The 18738-nt window shown below is 43.3% G+C and overlaps 6 protein-coding genes across 11 annotated transcripts; 3 read left to right on the top strand and 3 right to left on the bottom strand.

The window, feature by feature from the left end:
• Window positions 1-41: 41 nt before the first annotated feature.
• LOC119560981 (prolyl 4-hydroxylase subunit alpha-2) lies at window positions 42-2455 on the bottom strand. Its single transcript, XM_037874757.1, has 7 exons — window positions 1736-2455; window positions 1530-1687; window positions 1318-1471; window positions 585-1263; window positions 486-530; window positions 266-431; window positions 42-210 (listed from the first exon to the last, which is right to left on the bottom strand). Exons 1-7 carry the CDS (start codon window positions 1939-1941, stop codon window positions 131-133), a joined length of 1488 nt encoding a protein of 495 aa, XP_037730685.1. The 5' UTR covers window positions 1942-2455; the 3' UTR covers window positions 42-130.
• On the top strand, window positions 2328-4229 carry LOC119560982 (prolyl 4-hydroxylase subunit alpha-1-like). 3 transcript variants are annotated; one of them, XM_037874758.1, is made up of 7 exons: window positions 2328-2567; window positions 2620-2777; window positions 2840-2993; window positions 3048-3741; window positions 3797-3841; window positions 3894-4059; window positions 4110-4229. In XM_037874758.1, the coding sequence occupies exons 1-7, from the start codon at window positions 2362-2364 to the stop codon at window positions 4169-4171; spliced, it is 1485 nt and encodes a 494-aa protein (XP_037730686.1). In that variant the 5' UTR covers window positions 2328-2361; the 3' UTR covers window positions 4172-4229. The 3 variants fall into 3 exon arrangements, with proteins under 3 accessions (XP_037730686.1, XP_037730688.1, XP_037730687.1); XM_037874760.1 differs by lacking the exons at window positions 2328-2567; window positions 2620-2777 and having other exon boundaries at window positions 2871-2993; window positions 3062-3741; XM_037874759.1 differs by lacking the exons at window positions 2328-2567; window positions 2620-2777 and having other exon boundaries at window positions 2872-2993; window positions 3053-3741.
• On the bottom strand, window positions 4222-5974 carry LOC119560980 (tether containing UBX domain for GLUT4). Of its 2 annotated transcripts, none has more exons than XM_037874756.1 (2): window positions 5836-5974; window positions 4222-5778 (listed from the first exon to the last, which is right to left on the bottom strand). In XM_037874756.1, the coding sequence occupies exon 2, from the start codon at window positions 5760-5762 to the stop codon at window positions 4326-4328; it is 1437 nt and encodes a 478-aa protein (XP_037730684.1). In that variant the 5' UTR covers window positions 5763-5778; window positions 5836-5974; the 3' UTR covers window positions 4222-4325. The 2 variants fall into 2 exon arrangements, with proteins under 2 accessions (XP_037730684.1, XP_037730683.1); XM_037874755.1 differs by having other exon boundaries at window positions 4222-5773; window positions 5836-5932.
• Window positions 5975-6351: 377 nt separating this feature from the next.
• LOC119560983 (CUE domain-containing protein 2) lies at window positions 6352-9107 on the top strand. Its single transcript, XM_037874761.1, has 4 exons — window positions 6352-6927; window positions 6990-7236; window positions 7300-7466; window positions 7576-9107. Exons 1-4 carry the CDS (start codon window positions 6614-6616, stop codon window positions 7760-7762), a joined length of 915 nt encoding a protein of 304 aa, XP_037730689.1. The 5' UTR covers window positions 6352-6613; the 3' UTR covers window positions 7763-9107.
• Window positions 9108-9679: 572 nt separating this feature from the next.
• On the top strand, window positions 9680-13141 carry LOC119560979 (transcriptional adapter 2B). 2 transcript variants are annotated; one of them, XM_037874753.1, is made up of 4 exons: window positions 9680-9893; window positions 10481-11356; window positions 11931-12010; window positions 12080-13141. In XM_037874753.1, exons 1-4 carry the CDS (start codon window positions 9780-9782, stop codon window positions 12672-12674), a joined length of 1665 nt encoding a protein of 554 aa, XP_037730681.1. In that variant the 5' UTR covers window positions 9680-9779; the 3' UTR covers window positions 12675-13141. The 2 variants fall into 2 exon arrangements, with proteins under 2 accessions (XP_037730681.1, XP_037730682.1); XM_037874754.1 differs by having other exon boundaries at window positions 9681-9893; window positions 11861-12010; window positions 12080-12343.
• Window positions 13142-13463: 322 nt separating this feature from the next.
• LOC119560978 (DNA polymerase iota) lies at window positions 13464-17158 on the bottom strand. Of its 2 annotated transcripts, none has more exons than XM_037874750.1 (3): window positions 17037-17158; window positions 15163-16134; window positions 13464-15049 (listed from the first exon to the last, which is right to left on the bottom strand). In XM_037874750.1, exons 2-3 carry the CDS (start codon window positions 16117-16119, stop codon window positions 13790-13792), a joined length of 2217 nt encoding a protein of 738 aa, XP_037730678.1. In that variant the 5' UTR covers window positions 16120-16134; window positions 17037-17158; the 3' UTR covers window positions 13464-13789. The 2 variants fall into 2 exon arrangements, with proteins under 2 accessions (XP_037730678.1, XP_037730679.1); XM_037874751.1 differs by having other exon boundaries at window positions 17120-17156.
• Between the last annotated feature and the right edge of the window lie 1580 nt (window positions 17159-18738).

The following is an 18738-nucleotide window of genomic DNA, read 5'->3' as shown; positions in this document are numbered from 1 at the left end:
CAAATGTCAGTTTAAGGAACCATATATAATAGATAAACATATTTTTCGGTGCGTAATGTTTCAACTAAAAATACTTTATTATAATTCGGATCTTAGTTTACATTAGGAGGATTTAAGATCCTACAATACTTTAATCAGAGTGAAGGTTTGCATTTTTCATGCATGGATTGGAAAACATTTGCGGCATTTCGTTAATCCATTTTGCTAGCACTATATAAAGATTATAAAAAGTGTTATTCAGAATATACAAATGTTGTAATCCTACCGTATTTGGAACCACTAATCACTGGACAGGCTGAGTGTATGGTCTTCAAATTCACATCGCCAGAGTTGTGCAGATTGTACCACAAGAGCGCCGATCCCTTTTTGGGCGTTACGGTAACATTAATCATAGGGAAGATAGTGGACCCACCAGAGTCATCATCACCCAGCTGAAAAGGATTGTAATAATACCTTGAAATTTGTGATGAATTGAGCAGACTTACGTAAAACAAAACAGTGGCTAAGCGATCCCCTTGCCTTTTTCGAATCTGAAAAGATTGTAAAATGTAACAAGATAATTATAAAATCCTCTAAAAAACTACCTTATTTGTGAAGTTAAAAAAGTCGTAGTGCATTATATAGTGGCCACCCAATCCGTAGTTAATCAGCGAGAACGCATCGCTCATATCCATATTTAGGCCGGTCATATCCGCCACACGGTTTTCTAGCTTGTCGATATCCTCTATATTTGAATCCTTAGAGGCTCTCACATCGGACTTTTGGCCCGCATCAACGAGGGATAAGAGGAACTTGCTGGAGTTTAGCATCGAATCAATTTCGCTGTCGTAGATCACATCGTGCAAAATCACCATGTAAGGATCGGTACTAAGCTCCTCCATTTTCAGAGGGGCAATTCGCGTGAAGGGGGTCGTGGAGCTGTTATATCGGCAGTGGAGTCGACTAGGTTTTCTGTAAACAGCACTGCAGTTTCGCTCTGTGGCTAACTCTTTCTGAAAGTGTAAAGATACTGGGCTAGGACTTAATTCTTTAGGATCTCTGTCGATGTGATTAGAGGCGTCAGTTAGTTGACTGTTCTTCATCAAAAGTAATCCCCACGACGTGTGCACTGTCTGTCTGCTAAATTTAAAGGCCTTATAACTAAGCTTATCCTCTGTGAATCGAGCCAAAGAGGTGTTGAACCAAGCCACTGCAATATCTTCATTCCTAATTTGTAGGCTGAACTCTCCCATGGCTAGGCAATCCTGAGCTGAGAGTGCTGTTCTGAAAGTCAAAATTAAATTCTATTCAAATTGCATATCATTTATATAAACTTACTGTGGCTTTGAGTAACCGGCTAAATTACCCGCTGCCAGTTCATCCGGCTTAAGATTATAAAAGGACATCAAGTCATTAATACCGCGGCAGGCAATTTTCAAATCTAACGAGGTGGGTAAGCGCTTCCTCATATCACGTGCCTTCTTCATGTGATCTTAAAAAAATAATATTTGAAATATATAATTTCACCCGGTGCTATATTTTGGTAATACCTATTGCATCCTCATTGGTCTTAAGGGCATAATCGTGCCATTTCCTCCAGGTCGTATGTAGGCGATGTATCAGTCGAAAGCTGTTCAGAGGATTTCCCAAATACGCTTCATAGTCACTGTTCATTTCTTTGTGCTCGGTATTCATAGTTATCAGGGATCTTTAGAAAATTTAGTTTTATACAAAAAAAATCCATGTTTACCCTTACTTCTCAATCAAAAGGAGTTTATTCTTCAATACTTCTTGGTAACCCTTTAGGTTCTCCACCAGCTCATCCTCAACATCCAAAAGCTTTATCAGTTCTACTGTTGAGACGGCAATAGATTTCTTTAGAACCAGTTCGGCAAATCCTTGAGGCAAATTTATACAAACACATAAACATCCTATAAAGCTAAAAAATTTTAAACTGAACATTTTTCTTTCGGAGTTTGCATTGGCAAATGATTTATAGACTTTGTATTAATAATATTGACAGTTGATATTTTGTAACAGTCTAATTAAATTAGTTGAGCTTAACACTAAGAAAAAACAGGTATTCCATGCACAAAAACTAAATATACTCCAACAAAACACCGTAAGTAATTTTCGGTTAAAGTCAGTTGAAGGAAACACGCTTTTAAAAATATAAGAATGTGCAAAATATAATTTTGAATTACAATTATTTTTTTTTAAATGTGTTTTTGAAACAAGTTTAAAAAACACCGAGCACCACAATTTTTATCTGTACATTCTCAGCTTAACTAATTCAATTAGACCTTAACCGGCTACTTTAACATAAAGAAAGTATTTTCTACCAAGTTTACAAGTCATTTGCCACTTCGTTTCAAGACCAAAATGTTCAAGAACAAATATATAAAATTCCTTGCCTTTTTAAGCGTTTTTATAATTTGCTGCATTGGATTTGGAAATGCGATTCATAAGAAATCCTATGCCGCTTCTTCAGTCAAACTGTTAAAGCTCCTGGAGGTCGAAGATGAGCTGATAGAGAACCTTCATGCCTACGTGAAAAAACTGAAGAGAAAGTTCAACTTATTGGATAAGTATGTTTAAAAAAAGGCCTTAAGTAATTACACGTTTCTAGATTTCACGTAGGTCCCTATTAAATATGAGAGCTGAGCAGGACCAGATGAAGGATGACTATGAAACCTACTTAGGAAATCCCTTAAACAGTTTTCGGCTGATACATCGTCTACACACCGATTGGAGGAAATGGCATCATTATGCCATTAAATCGAATATGGGTGAATTAGGTATTACCAAATGATTAATAATTACAATTATATCTCTCAATTTCGTTAAAATGTACCCTCAGGAAATATTAAAAAGGCGCATCAGATGCGAAAGCGGCTACCCACCGCTCTGGATTTGGAACAAGCGTGTCGTGGAATTGATGACCTGATGTCTTTTTATGACCTAAGGCCGGGAGAACTGGCAGCTGGTAATTTGTCAGGATACTCAAATCCAGAGTAAGTTTAGATAAGTAAAATAAAATTAACAAATTTTGCGTTAATAACTAACAGAACAGCACTGTCAGCTCAGGATTGCTTTGCAATGGGAGAGTTCTGCTTGAGGGATAGGAAAGAAGATCGGGCGGAGGACTGGTTCAACGTCACTTTGGCCAATTTCAATGAAGACAAACTCCTATACATGGTCAATAGATTCAGCAGGTTTTCCGTCCACAATACGTGGGCTGCTCTTTTGGTTAAGAACCAAAAGCTTTCTGGCGCTTCTTATCAATTTGAAAAAATACCGAAAGAATCTGAGAACAACCAACTTTTTCAATGGATTAATGAGGAAATATTGACTAAACGAAACTGCCGTACAATCTTTCGCCAACCAAGTCGACTCCACTGCCGCTATAACAGCTCTACGACTCATTTTACGCGAATCGCCCCTCTGAAAATGGAGGAGCTGAGCACCGATCCTTACATGGTGATTTATCACGATGTGATCTACGACAGCGAAATCAATTGGCTGCTAAACACTACCAAACTCACTTTATCCCTGGTGGATACAGGTACAATGTCGGAATTCCGAGCCTCGAAGGACTCGAACATTATATTGTCGCAAGGAAAAGTAGTCAGGACACTCGAAGATCGGGTAACAGACATGACTGGGCTAAGCATGGAAATGAGCGACGAGTTCTCGCTAATCAACTACGGATTGGGTGGACATTATGTGCTTCACACCGACTATCACAATTACTTTGACCAGGTGAGATATTTCCGGGACTCTTGAGCTGTAAACTCATCTTTTTAAATCTTTGCAGACGCGATGTGTAAAGGGGGATCGCTTAGCCACAGTATTGTTTTATGTAAGTTAGAGAGTAATAAAAATACATTGGCTTAAGATTAAGTCTCTTCCAGCTGGGAGATGTAGACTCTGGTGGGGCCACGATTTTCCCGATGATCAATGTTTCCGTAACACCCAAGAAGGGATCGGCCGTCTTCTGGCACAATCTTCACAACTCCGGCGATATGAATATAAAAACTATGCACTCGGGTTGCCCTGTGATAGTTGGTTCTAAATACGGTAAGAATAAATTTAAATTGAAAATTCTATAACACGATGCTGTTTTGCAGTGCTTACCAAGTGGATTAACGAGCTGCCGCAAATGTTTGTCACTCCTTGTATAAGAAATTAAACTATTTTCCGACTAAAATTATTATAAATAATGACAACTGAACTGAAAACTTTAAAAACAAGTTCTTTCTTTTGGTATATAAAAGAATGAGATATAGAAATAGAGCGGATTCATTTAATGTCACTCAGACTGTTTGCTTAAAGCCATGTATCTACTAGCTGGACCCCACCGACGTTGCTCGGGTGAGGCGGTATTTTTGCACGACATAGTGCGCCCCTTCCTCCGAAGTCAACTGCTCCACATACTGCTCCTTCACGAATCGATTGCTCACAGCATTCAGTGAGTCCTTTAGGAAGCCAAAATGTACAATGGCATTGGGCACAAAGTTTAGCTCCAGGAGCGTCTCATTGGAGGGCAGCACCTTCTTCGGTGGGATGGTAAAGAGGTGGAACTGCTCGCCAGGCTGGACCAAAAACTCGCGAACAAACTCCTCCACTTTCGAAAGAGGCTCGTGCGGCTTGAAAATGCCTTGGAGCACAAAGCGATCGGGGAACTGGATGCGCAGCACACAGTCCTTGTACTGATTAAGCTTCGCCAGCATGGTCTTCTGACGCTCCAGCTCCCTCAATTTTGCTGTCAGCAGGGGAGCGTCGTCATCTCCGCTAGAAGTGCGCTTCAAATCACGCAGCACCATTTTAAGATCGTTGACGGTCAGATCAAAGAATGAGTCTGGTAGGTCGTCCGCATTCTTCTTGGTTTCGTCCAGGGAAAAGAGTACCGCCTGACGGGGCCCAATCACTTTCACCACTGGGGGTGCCCGGCTAGGATTCTCCTCGGCATCATTCTCCGCCTGTTTCCGCTCCGGCGGATGGTGCATTGAGTATCCGGAGCCACTACCCCAGTCGTACTTAGGTGCTTCTGGCTGTGGCTGCTGCTCTTGGTTGGATTTATCCGACGGCTTGGCTGGTTCACTTCCGGATGCATTTTCCTCCGGTGCCGTGCGCTTCAGGTTCTTGATCATGTTGCTGGTAAGGGCAAAGCCACCGCCTCCTCCGCTGCCACCAGCTGCCATTGCAGAGCGGGAGGTGCTGGGCTGGTCGTCGTTATCCACCGGAGGCCTAACCGCGGGAGCTTTGTAAACATTTGCCTGGGTCTTGAGATCCTCGGGCTTCTTGTCGATTAGCCGCATCATGGCTCGACCCTCCAGGATGCCTAGGGATTTCAGCGTGGTCTGGCGCATCTGGTCCTGCCCAATGACCTCGCTGCGCATGTAGATGATGACGGGGCTGTCGTAACCTTTAACCTGCGACTCGCAGAGCTTATGTACCACCTGCCAAACGGTGTCGCTGGGTGAAAAGTCGGCCTGCTGGCGGGATCCGTCGTTTAGCTGGACGCAGACGAGAACGTTGCCCAGCGTGCGTCGCTTCTCCGTCTGCTCCATCTCCAGGACACAGTTGTTTGGCAGGCCACTGAATCGGAACTGCTGCGTCAGACTGACCACCTTGTTGTGGAACTTGAGGCAGTGCTCTTCCGCATCATAGCCGTGCTTGGAGCAGGCCGTCTCGAGGATCTCCAGCAGCGTCATGTTCGCCGTCACGCTCACATTCTGCCGCCGCCCATTGGGCAGCAGGATAGTGACGCGCTTGTCCATCGGGTTGGCAACTGCCCTGCAAGGATTCGGGTCGGTATGGAAACTAAGGAGCAGTGGCAAATGGGAAACCCACCTTTATTGACGTTTTGCGAAGAGGCTACGTTCCGGAAAATTGCCGGCTGGAATGGGGATTTTGATTCTATCGATAGTCCCGCTATTTGTTTGTTGTGCTGCGTGACTTTCGCTTTTCCCCGATAGAGATGCGCGCGTGACGTAGACATCGGTTAACTTTGACAGCAGCTATGTGCATTTTAAAAATTATAGATTATAGATTTTAAAAGATATTTGTTACATAATTTTTGCCGATATAGGAACACTTCGAAATATATATATTCAAAACTCAGATGGATAACACAAAACTTTAAAAGTTATTCCCTCGAAAATCAGAGGTATTAAATTGAGCATTTTATTTAACATTTACGAGGTACTTATGTCTATCAACAAAATATTTTATTTAATCACATTTAACACTTCAAAATATTGAAACTACTCAACAAATTCAAAAGCCACATATCGATAGATTCCAGTGAATCTTCTTTATCTATCGACTGCAGCTACCTGTGTATCGAAATATTATTGATTGCAGGAAGAAGAAGCAGCAGGAGAAGCAAAAGAAAGGCGCAGCTCGTAAAATCAAAACTGTTCAAAGGGAAATTCCTGGCAGAACCAAGTTAAAATTAAGTTAGCCCTCTGTCGAAGGACATGCTCTAAGTTCCGGGGTAGTCCCCATCGAGTGAGATTCAGCATTTTGAGTGACGCCCAGCCAGAGCGAGCTATTTAAGTCCCGAGACTGAAAATACGCCGATCCAGCGTAAGATTCTTCGAGAAGTCCGTTCCGCCGTATAGCCATCATGACCAATCTGGAGAAGCAGCACGAGATGGTGAAGCGCAGCCTGGTGCAGTTCATCAGCGGCCACATCCCAGGGGCCGACTTCAGCGTGGTGGACGAGATCGTCCTGTCGTACATCATCTCGATTTTGGAGGAGGCCTCTCAGGATCCATGCTTCGACGTGGAGGGCTTCGTGGAGATGATGGGCGCCTACTTCGAGAAGTTCCCCACCATTGACCAGGGCATCATCTGCGACTGGATATACAAGCTGGCCAACGAGCTCACTGAGATGGAGAAGAACCAAGGAGGACATGACACTATCAACTTGTCGCTCAAGTGGGTTTTAATTATTATCCTCCCCCAAGAACTATGGCACTTAATCTATACTACATCTGCAGCTCCCTGAGCCTGTCGAGCATTATTCCGGAGTCCAAGCTACGTGCTCGCAACTCGTCCACTTCCGAAAAGGACGAGCTGTCCTCGAACAGCAGCAGCAGCGGCGGCGGGGGCAGCAATAAGCGCTCCCAGCACTTGTCGGAGACCAGCGATGGAGGCTCCACGGATAGCTCCAGCTCGACTTGTGACTACTTCCTAGATGAAACCGAAGTTCTCCAGGAAATGTTTCCGGATTCGGCAATTGCCGAGGTAAAATTGGTTACTGGAAATGGTAGTTTACAAGTTCTTTAATTTTTCATCATCTACTTGCAGATCAAGCACTGCATCGCTATTTCCAAAGGCGACATCGATAGCGCAACCCAGATCCTCTTGCATCGCCAAGAGACCAACCAGTGTATCATTGACAAGTCGCATACTACTTACATCAAGAAGAATGTTGTCGTCGACGATAATGAACTCAAGAATCGTATTATTGCTCGGTAAGTGAACAATTTCAAGAGACACGAGGTAATATAAATTAGTAAATTTTGAAATGGAAATTAAAAACTGGTATCATTAAATAATATCTTACATTTGACCTGCCCTTAGGTACTCCTATGTGGACAAGAACGCCACCCAGCGCGAGTACAAGCCGGTGGTGCCAAAGATGGAGCCGCGCAAGCTGGTGCGCTACCGCGACAACAAGATTGTATCGCTCAAAGGGGAGCGGTACACCGAGATCAAGCGTGACGAAGATGCTGAGTTAAAAAAACCCAAGAAGCAGATTCAACCGTAACTAAAGAGGAACAAAACCCTCTTCAAGTATTTTATCAAGAAGCAAATTAATCCACACCCCAGTAACTTATCCGCACCCTCGATCTTCGCCAGCAGCAGTAGCTGCAAATCCACCGGCAGCAGCAGCCATCCCGAGCACAGCTTATGCAATCAGATGCATATTGTTGGGTTGGCCTCCGCTAAAAGCCATGCCAGCACCTATCCCAGCTCCGTACCAGTGATTCCCGCCAAGCTTAGCCAACGTTTAGATGCTTCCCAACACGACGACGATGAGACACGAGAGTTCAGAGACAAAGACGAGCCACCGAGCACAGCGAATCGGTTCCCATATCCGAGTGAGTATGGTCAGGAGTTTGTGGCATCGGCCGGCATGGTTGTGCTACTGTTGCTAGTCGGCCGTCACCATTGGACATCGACCTCTCATCGCGCCCATCCCCATGACAAAGACAGAAAGACTTTACATACCAAATTAGTTGATAGTTATGCTTTAGGACTACTCGCTTATGCAAATTTTGAGAGCCCATCCGCCGCGGTGGCCGTCTGCTTATGAGTCCCGTTGCCGGGAGCAGGCAGCCCGGACGGATCTGGACCAGGGTCTGTATCCGTTGCCAGTCGTCGATTATGACGACTGGGGTCGCGCCTGCGCTGTGACTTCTCCTTAGTTCCTTACGCAAGCGAATTCGAATCGAACCGTATCTGTGAAAATCGTGAATCTCAAACTCTTTAATGTCCTCGAACAGTATTGTTAAACCTACTTCGAACCCTAGGATCAGTCGCAGGTGCGACACCCAACCCGAATTTGGCGCTCAAATAGACTTATTTAGACGTTTTTAGGTACTCGAATTGATGAATTTTGTTGGCCGTGTGCGTGTTTCAGAAACGCAGCTGCACAAGAAACTTGCCATATCTGTTTAAGATTTGTTAACCCATTTTATATCGTGTAACTCGTTTTGTTTTCCTCTGGTCCAAGCAAACTAGCAACAGTAATCTAGCAACAATGCCACCAAAGCCACATGCAACACAAACTAGTCCTCACCGCCCACTGAGATATCTGGAACCCATAACAATTCGGCTACTGCTCGGTGTAAGACAGCAATACTAACAATAATCTAAACGTATTCAGCATATACACATGTATGAACTAATCGAATAATCAACTATTTATAAAGCGTAGCCTATCCCCTTAATCCTTTCCGATTATTGTAACAATTGTAACCTACAATATCATACGGCAGACCCTCGCCCAATTCATGTTAGATTTAAGAATCCTAAACATTGTTCGGCCGTTTTGAGTTTGTCACTTTTTGTTTGAGACAAAAAAAATAATTACATACGTTTTATCATTTCTTTTAACGCTCATAATTTAGAATAAGTTTTAATCCCCGACCACCGCTTATTAATTATGTAACCAATTGCATTTTAAGCACCTCGAGTTTTCTGATTTCAGTTCAGCACTACACGATCGGTGTTTCAACCATCATATATTCGTATTTATAATTACATGGTTTCGGTTTGATATTAACATCTTATATTTTTAATATTTTTAGTTTTATATATTATTTTTGTGATATTAGCGTAAAAATCAACTTAAAGAAAAGGCAAAACTCTCGAATTAAACTTTTGAAATTATTAAATAAACTACTATCAATATTTAACGCATAAGAACAGTTATTTTTAAAAGATTTTTAAGGTCTAGAACATTGGGGGTAAGGCGATCGGCGTTTTGGTAGAAAAAAAATGTTTTAAAATTAAACGTATCAGAAAAATTGATCTGGTTCTTTAAATTTTGTGATGTAATTTTAAAATAATAAGATAAAAAATAAACTATTAAAAAGGGAAACATAAAGCTATAAAATAGCTAGAACGCCAACACTACTTCCATGAACTGGTTCATGGGCGGTGTACATACGAAGTCCCAGCCAAGCAATATGGCGTTGTCCCCGCGTCTGGTCACACTGCTGGCATAGTTTTTTTCGCACAACTCATTATTGTCGAGAAAATCCACGTTTTGGGCCAAAATGACCACAATCGCGGACTTATTCACTAAGTATAATTGCACAAATTGCCAGGACGATATTCAGGGCATTCGGGTGCACTGTGCGGAGTGCGAAAACTTCGATTTGTGTCTGCAAGTAAGTAACCCACACATACACGCAATCAAGCGACGCACGTTCATTTGTGTGAGTGCGGTAGGGTGGGTCAAATTATTGGGGTTCCTGAGATCTTAAACAAATGCCTAGATTGAAATTGTAAACTATCTGGAAAAATGTAACCTTGCTATACAAAAAAGAATAATGAAATAAAATTAAAATATACCTACAAATGTATTTAAAATCGTTGTAATTAATAATCAGATATCAGAACAAAAATTAAAAATATGGATATCCTTTTTGGTTTTTCTGTAATAAATGCCCCACATATGTAATTTTGAGGCATTTTATGAGGGTGGCTGAAAATATGTATACCAGAGATTATTCGCCATTGTTGAGAATTCTTCGAGGATCTTTTTCACCCCTATCTTTCTTTGACAACAAAATTGACCCACCCTAATGTGCCCATACTCGAGCGGTCTAGAGATGCGTCGCCAAATCTGGAACCGAAAAACTGACTCATCTGGAAATACATATGAATACATTCACACAACCGGCAATTTCACCATGTTGATTAAAAAACAGCTGACTTTGTATTTACGCTGTATTATTGTTTATTTTTTGCGCAGTGCTTTGCTGCTGGAGCAGAGATCGGCGCCCATCAAAACAGCCATGCATACCAGTTCATGGACACGGGCACCTCCATATTGAGTGTGTTCCGTGGCAAAGGAGCATGGACGGCCCGTGAGGAGATTCGCCTGCTTGACGCCATCGAGCAGTACGGCTTCGGAAACTGGGAGGACATCAGCAAGCACATCGAGACCAAGTCGGCGGAGGACGCCAAGGAGGAGTATGTGAATAAATTTGTGAACGGCACGATTGGAAGGGCCACCTGGACGCCGGCGCAAAGTCAAAGACCCCGCCTTATCGATCACACGGGAGACGACGATGCCGGTCCCCTGGGCTCCACTGCCCTGTCCACGTTGCCTCCGTTGGACATCAACTCCGACGAGGCCATGCAGCTGGGCTACATGCCCAACAGGGACAGCTTCGAGCGGGAATACGACCCCACGGCCGAGCAACTGATCTCCAACATCTCGCTGAGCTCCGAGGACACGGAGGTGGACGTGATGCTCAAGCTGGCCCACGTTGACATATACACCCGCCGACTTAGAGAGCGAGCTCGCAGGAAACGGATGGTCAGGGACTACCAGTTGGTCTCGAACTTCTTCCGCAACCGGAACTACGCTCTGCACCAAGGACTCACCAAAGAGCAACGCGAATTCCGCGACAGATTCCGGGTCTACGCCCAGTTCTACACCTGCAACGAGTACGAGCGGCTAATGGGGTCACTGGAGCGCGAGAAGGAGCTGCGCATCCGGCAGGCGGAGCTGTATCGTTATCGCTACAACGGCCTGACCAAGATCGCGGACTGCGCCCACTTTGAGCAGCATGCGGCAAGTGCGACCCACCGCTCCTCAGGACCGTATGGCCACGGCAAGACCGTAAGTGTGAAGCTCCGCTGCGAAGGTTTCGAAATCGAACTATCCAAACATTATTACCTTCTCGAAACTCTAAAACTTGACTTTTTTAATATAAACATTCTTTTTTTTTCAATAAAATAGTTTCTTAAACGAATTTTAAAAATTAAAACAGTTTTAATAAAGTAATTCGTTAGCACTTTCTTATCATTAAAAAAACCTTATAAACAGTCTTCCAAAACCTGATACCAAAAAAAAATTTTAGTAAATTTTCTCAAATAATACGATTTCGGAGTTAATGTGCAATAACAATTTAAATATAAAAATATAAATCGATACGGTCTACTAAAAATTCAAGTTTTAGAAGTTCAGATAGGACAGCTTCGATTTCATTCCCCTTGGAGTGAGCTTTTCCCATGAGAATGCATGACGAGTTGAATATCGTGTGTTCTACCTTGCTTTTACCGACCTGACCTGACCTTACCCAACTCTTACAATCGCTTTTCCGTCTTGTCTCACGATATTCAGCTCCACTGCATTATAAACGCGCCAAACAACGAGCGTTCGAATGGTTCTATAAGACAATGTTTAACCACAGGACCACACGCAACCCTCCAATGGAAGTCATCGGGCGCCAAGCTCTTCCTTGCACTCCCCACAACTGAATCTCAGAAAGGTGTAAGTAGATGGCTAAGAAATGGCGATTCCTTGGGCTTTGTTAATCAGAATCTTTGGTTTTGGATTTAGCGAAATGTCAAGCGGCGTCGAGGCAAATTCAAGTTCAATCGCACCAAGAAACACGCTCCACATCGCCGACCCGACCTGCTCCGGCGCATTATTGCCCAGCAGAAACTACTTGGATAGCTGTCGGGGATCGTCGGCAGCTACGATGCTGCAGACGACGGGGATGGGAATGGGGATAACAGTGGACTCGGGAGCGACGACGGGAGCGATTTCCACGGCTACGACGATGGCGAATCTGCCCACGAACTCGGCGAAGGGAAACCAACAACATCTGCAGCCGCTGCAGCAGCATCCTCAGCTCCTGCAAGGCGGCCACCACAAAATGCAAAGCGAGGCCGCCGGCGGAGGCAGTGAGCAGAAGCCCAGCATGAGCCTTAAGTTGCGGACCCAGCTGGAGGAGCTGAAGCACTTGCCCCAACCGCTGGGCAGCGACCTCCTCAGCCACAACGAGCTAGATCTATGTAAGAAGCACAACATCACGCCAACCACATACCTCTCAGTGAAGACTGTCTGCCTGAGCGGAGCACCATCGCTGGGCAGTCCCATGGAGACTTCGCTACGCAAGTTCTTCATCAAGTGCGGCTGGCTGAGCCACTGATGGAAGCACTTCAACTTTCCCGCGCCCCTTCGATTAAGAGCTACATGCATTTCTCGATCTAAGGACTTCACTTTATTTTATTATCGTTAGCATAAGTTAAAGACATTTTTATACTGTTCAACTTTCGTTGCCATTTTCTTCGGGGTAAAAACTACAGAAAACAGAAAATCAATTTACTTGTATCAAGTCAAGCTCAATTAGATAAAGTTTTGTTCCTTTGTGTGAGATGTTAGGCTTCAGATATTCTGTATTAACTAAACTTAAGTAGGTGACCCAACCAATTGAAATTGTATGATATGAAGTGTAAATGAAGTAATAAATGTAATAGCGAATGTGCAACAAGGACGCCGACTTGTGTCTCGGAACTCACAGCTGCCAAGGAAACCGCTCGGGACTAAACCCCACTAGGATACACTTGTGAGATGTACAATTTAATGCAAATAAAGATAATTAGTAACCCTCTAAAAGCGATATTGTCGAGCTGAGTATTTATATTTGTATACTATTATTCAATATAGTTGGTAGACTGCTAGGAAAATAACTGGGGTTGTTGATAATATGTCAAAATATCGATATTTGTACTTCATATTTAAAATATAATTTTTTATTCAAAAAACAAATACCATCGATACGAAATTTTTAAAATCATTGGACAACCCTAAAAATAACTAAGGCGGCATAAGATATACTTAGAACAACTATAAGAACAGATATTCTATTGTTTTTCATTGACTATATTACAAAGCTGAGAAAGAAAAACAACACCATAATTCATGAAAGTATTGTTCATTAGATATTAACATTTTTGGATCATTTTATTCATTTACAACCAATTCTTTTGAAAAAATTCATAATAATGTATAAGTGATGTTCAAACTTAATTTTTTTTCTTTAATACAAATTAAAATTTCACGGTTTATTCAATTAACTGCCCAATGGCTCAGTCCTAGGAATCTACCATTTTAAATATGTATCCTAGCTTAGGTTCGTCCAAAGCGGCGCCCTAAAACTTACAATCTGTAACCGTATACCTACAAAAATATATCATATTTATTAACGGATTTATTCACTTTGTTCTTACAACTAGAAACGATGTGATGCTTGGATGCACTGCATCACTTGTTCCGCAGAAAGTAGCGATATAACGTGTTCTTCTGTCCTCCGCTGGCGGTGGTGGCAGTAGCTGGAGCTCCACTTGCAATCGCTGTGGTTGTGGTTGAACCTGATCCGTTCGTTTGCTCCACGGCAGCCACCAGGGAACTGCGCCACGATGCGATTAACTCGGTTTGCAACTCCACGGGCAGCTCCTTGAACACCTCTGCGTCCACACCCGCTGGACAGGCGATATTCGTGAGGACATCACTCGAAGGCTCGCTGGTTGTGGTGGCAACCACTGCTGTTGTGATGGGTGGGGCAAAAGACATGGTTGGTGTGCTGGGCGCGCTCATCGCCGTGGAATCGTCCATGGGCGAAGGAAGTGGCGATGAGGCCGTAGAGCTAGCGTTTGAGCTTAGGCGACTGGCAGTGCGCGTGGATACAAAGCGGAGGCTGCCGTCGATGCGCTGCAAGAGCGTATTCGGTGGCTGGACGGTGCGAAAGCGAGGAGCAGGCGCGGATGTAGAAGTAGAGGGAGTTGTGCTCATGGGGAAGTCCTTCTCGCTGTCCCGCGAGTTCAGGCGCAAATCACAGACACGTAGTTTGCTGGGTGAGGCTACCTCCGCGGCGGAATCCCCAACATCCGCCGCCAAACGGCTGCGCTTGGACACTAGTAACCGGCCAATGCGGCTCTTTTTCGGCGAGGGCTCCACCTCCGTCTCAGAGAAGTCACTGAAGTCTGAGTTAGTGGCCGCCGATTCCGACCCATTATCCAGAAGCATGGGAACCGGCGATGCTGTTGTGGCTCTTCTCCTATAAAACTGATCGCTCGGCTTGAATGTTGTAGGTGAGGAGCGGAAAGCGGATTCGTCCGAGGTAGGACTTTCCGCTGTGGGACTTGTGAGACTCGTGTTTGTCAGTGAGGTGATCGATTGCACCTCCAGATCCGCCTTCTTGATCAGGAAATTAGCTATTGATGAGGAGCCAACCTTGCGCTCCTGGAATTTGGAGAAGGCCAGGCCCAGTAGAGTGATATTGAAGGGCTTGCTCATGTCTACGATTCGCTCAAACAGTCGCATCACAATCTTGAGTAGTTTCTCCTGGGCCCCTTCTGCCAATTGTACCTTGCTAACGCCAGTTTCTCCTGGACACACAGAGGTCTTAAAAAGGGAGGGCAGGATGTTGGCCTGTTTGGTCTCTCGGTGGCTGCTCTTCTTCTGGGAATCGAACTTTCGCAACACCACCTTGATGGCGATTGGAACGCGTCCATCCTCTGCAACCTAAGAGATATATAAATTAATTAATTGAATTAAAAACTAAGGCTAACTAAAGATGTATAAGAAAAGCTTGTTGCTTACTACTGTTTTGTAAGTTATAAATGTTGTAAGCTTACCTGCTCCACCAGCCGCTTGAGTAGCATGCGGAATCTTTCCTCCACATCGGTTCGGACAGAGATGGGCTTGCAGGAATCCTCCATTCCAATGGTTTTTGGTTTTCCGGTAGGTCGAACGGAACTCGTGTCGCGCCCGAAGGCCAGATCCCGCAGTCGGGTGGCCGTCTCAAAACCGAATTTCTTCCGCATCACGTCCATGTCACACTGCTGCAATTGCTCCACAGATGACATGCCCGCCTCCATCAGAAGGCACTGCGTCTTCTGGCCGATCCCAGTGACTCGCTTTATGTCGCCCAGTTCCCGCATAAACTGCTCCGCATAGGTGGAAACTAGGACGGTCTGCTGATTGGGTTTGTGGGTGCTGCCGACCAGCTTGGCCAGCAGTTTGTTGTATGCGATTCCGGCGCAGCAGGTTATGCCCAGTCGAAGCTTGAGTTCCTCCCTGATTTCCTGGGCGATCCGAGTGCCAATGGCCAGTCGCTGGGCACAGCCGCAGGAGCAAGTGGACAAGGGGCTGCCATCCGCTGGATATGTGTGACCCACGGGTGGTTTAAGCTGGGCCTCAGCGACATGAGCCTGTCGCAGTTCCACCAAGGCAGTTACATCCATAAAGTTCTCATCGAAACCGAGCTTCTCCACCAGGGGAGTGTAGTTAAGCAGCAGGTCGAAGATTCGTTGCGACATTTGGCGATACGGAGCCAGATCCTCGCCATTGACGAGGACCAACTCTGGACAGATGCGCTGCGCCTCCGCAATGAGCATGAGCTTGGCCACTCCCTTGGCCCGCGCCACATAGTTGCAGGTGACTACAATGTTCTTTTGCTGGATTCCCAGGGCCTTCGATCGCAGCGTTGGATCCCGAATCTCCTCCACCTGAGCGTAAAAGTAGTCCATATCCAGGTGGATGATGGTGCGCTGGTGCGCCTCGCTTTTACCGAGCACGCTGGCGAAGTCCATGACGGTTCTGAGCGCCTGAAATTGCGAAAGGTCATGAAATAGAATTCACAGAGATGGTAGCTGAGCTGCAGTCGACTAACGGATACCCTGTTTCGTGTATGAGCTAATCTAAAGGAAATTTGCAATGTGTATTTTGTACAATTACCTCGCTTGCTTTACTAAAATATAAGTTAAAAGCAAGTAATATGTGAATAAATGAGTGACAGCTGAAAAAATTGTTGATATGGAAACCATGACAATATAAGACAATGTCAAGTAAAAAATTCAAATTTGTAGCATTATTTATTTCTAGAGTTATGCGAGGGTAAAGAAATAAATCAACTGAAAACTTGTGGAATTTATTAATAAGCTAGCTTTATATGAGTAAATAAATACAAATTAAGTTTTTTAAAGATCATTCGTCACTAAATTGTAAGAAAGGGACCCCGAGGTAGCGTTCGTCACTTGTTTTAAGTCTCATAGGGAACTAATTTCTTCGGGGTGTTAGGAATTTACACTCATCCTGACTACTCTAGCATACCCTTGTTAATGCAGGGTACTCTGATGCAAGTTGGGTGGCTGGCGGTGAAACAAAGCAAAGAGAGTGGAAGACAGCGAGAGCACGAGAGAGTTCGGGTGCTCCGCTGGATGTGAAATCTGTTTTTGCTGGCCACTGTTGCTCGTTGTTTCTTCCTCTTCCACTGGCGCCGCCGACTTTCTAATCAAACATTGCGAAAAACATTCGAGCCAAACGCCAACGTGCACACACACCGCCCAGAAACGAGTGCCGGCTAAACATTTACGGCGGGCCACAACAAAATATTGCACAAAGTTGACTGTTTGGCGATGACGCATTAGTTTGTGGCCGAGAAAACAACGGATTTCGAACGCGCCTTGGACCCTCACAGCATCCAACTTAATCCCTTGCCACAACTCACCGGTGTTTCTCGAATACACGATTTAAGGCCCAAATGCACGCACCTGCAGCAATTTATTACTTTTAATTGGGGTTTATATTTACCTTAAAAACTAGAGGTGGAGGTACCCCGATGGCACTGTCGATGATTCTAGATTCATGAAATCGATATAAATGGCACTAAAGGAAAGCGTAGCAGTTTCAACCCTTGGTTCATGACTCTGCTTATGATTGAGGTGCGCTTAAGCCTGGGTGCTGTCACTCGCTAAAACTAGGGTTCAGTGCACCGCTAGTATATTTGGTGTTGCCACTTAGTTCAAAAGAAAAATCGTATTTTTAACAACGTCAAACGCTTCCGTTAAACATTTGAATTTATCTAAGTAATTATTTTGTTTCATCTACGCAAATTTATATTGAATGTGTTGTTTTTATACAGGGAAACCGAAAAAATATTTGAATTTATTTCGAATTAAATTATTTTAAATTATGTTACTTAATTAATTATATCTTTGGTGTTGTGACTTTGGTTTAAATAAAAACATAAGTTATAACTATCAGGTAAAATGCTTTCGTTAGGGATTTGAAAATGCATTGGTAAAATAAATCAAATAACTATTTAGCTACCCCACGCAGTTAATTAACTGTAAAAGTGACAGCCTGTTTTTTGGTGGGCAATAATATTCTAGGTGTGCATTGCTTCTACTACGCAAAAATATCTTGAATATCTTGTTTTGTATAATTTCTAAATGTGCTAATTAATGTTAGAAATATATGGTAGAATATATGAAGCTAGTCAATTAAAGAATACTCTAATGCTTTTTTAATAACAATTTTATTATCCTTTTTTTTTATGATTATTCATTTTCTTAACTTCAGACTTTTAAAGGGGTTTTTAAATGGTGGCAAATGCAAATATTTAACGTAAGCAACGACAGTGTCGTGTTTGCGCGTTAAATACATTTCATATATTTGATAAAAAAATAGCAATATAGTTGTTTTGAAAATAGTCTGGTTATTCTGTTAGGATATAATTAGATGGATCCAATTCCAGATGCGTCACAAAATTCTACAATGAAGATCTTCGCTATCTGCGTTTTCTTGCTTTTCGCCTTGGCTTCCGTTCAGGGCGATCCCAGGCCAGTTGGAAAAAGTGCACTCACAAGTCCAAAGAAACCAAAAAATTCAACTTAACCTTATTTAAAAAAAATATTAAACTTTTTTTTATTACATTGTAGTTCTTTTATTAAACTAAACAAAAAACAGTAAGCATTAATATAATCGTTTTAGAAAATATGCAAGTAGCGTTTTATCATTGCTTATAAATGTGCTAAATGAAAACCAGTAATACAGCAGCTTTGAAACCAGTCTGGTTCTACTTTCAGGGTATAAAAGGCCGGATCAGATTCCAGATGCATCACAAATTTCAACCATGAAGATCTTCGCTATCTGCGCATTCCTGCTCCTCGCCTTGGCATCCGTTAAGGGCGATCCCAAGCCTTTTGACAAAAATGTTCTCATAAGTACCCAAGGAAAGTAAAGTACATTTACTTAAAGGAACCGAATAAAAAACTTGAACTAAATTCGTTAAAAAGTTTAATTTCTAAATACAACATGTATTGCCAAAATATTTGAATAAAATAAAACTAATGTTTCTAATATCTTATAATCGATACCGGCTGGCCCGTTTGGTATAAAATTAAAAATTAAAATCACCCAAAATGAAG

This window comes from Drosophila subpulchrella, unplaced genomic scaffold (genome assembly GCF_014743375.2).
Source record: "Drosophila subpulchrella strain 33 F10 #4 breed RU33 unplaced genomic scaffold, RU_Dsub_v1.1 Primary Assembly Seq354, whole genome shotgun sequence".
Taxonomy (NCBI): Eukaryota; Metazoa; Arthropoda; class Insecta; order Diptera; family Drosophilidae; genus Drosophila; species Drosophila subpulchrella.
This window is presented reverse-complemented; position numbering and strand designations above follow the sequence as displayed.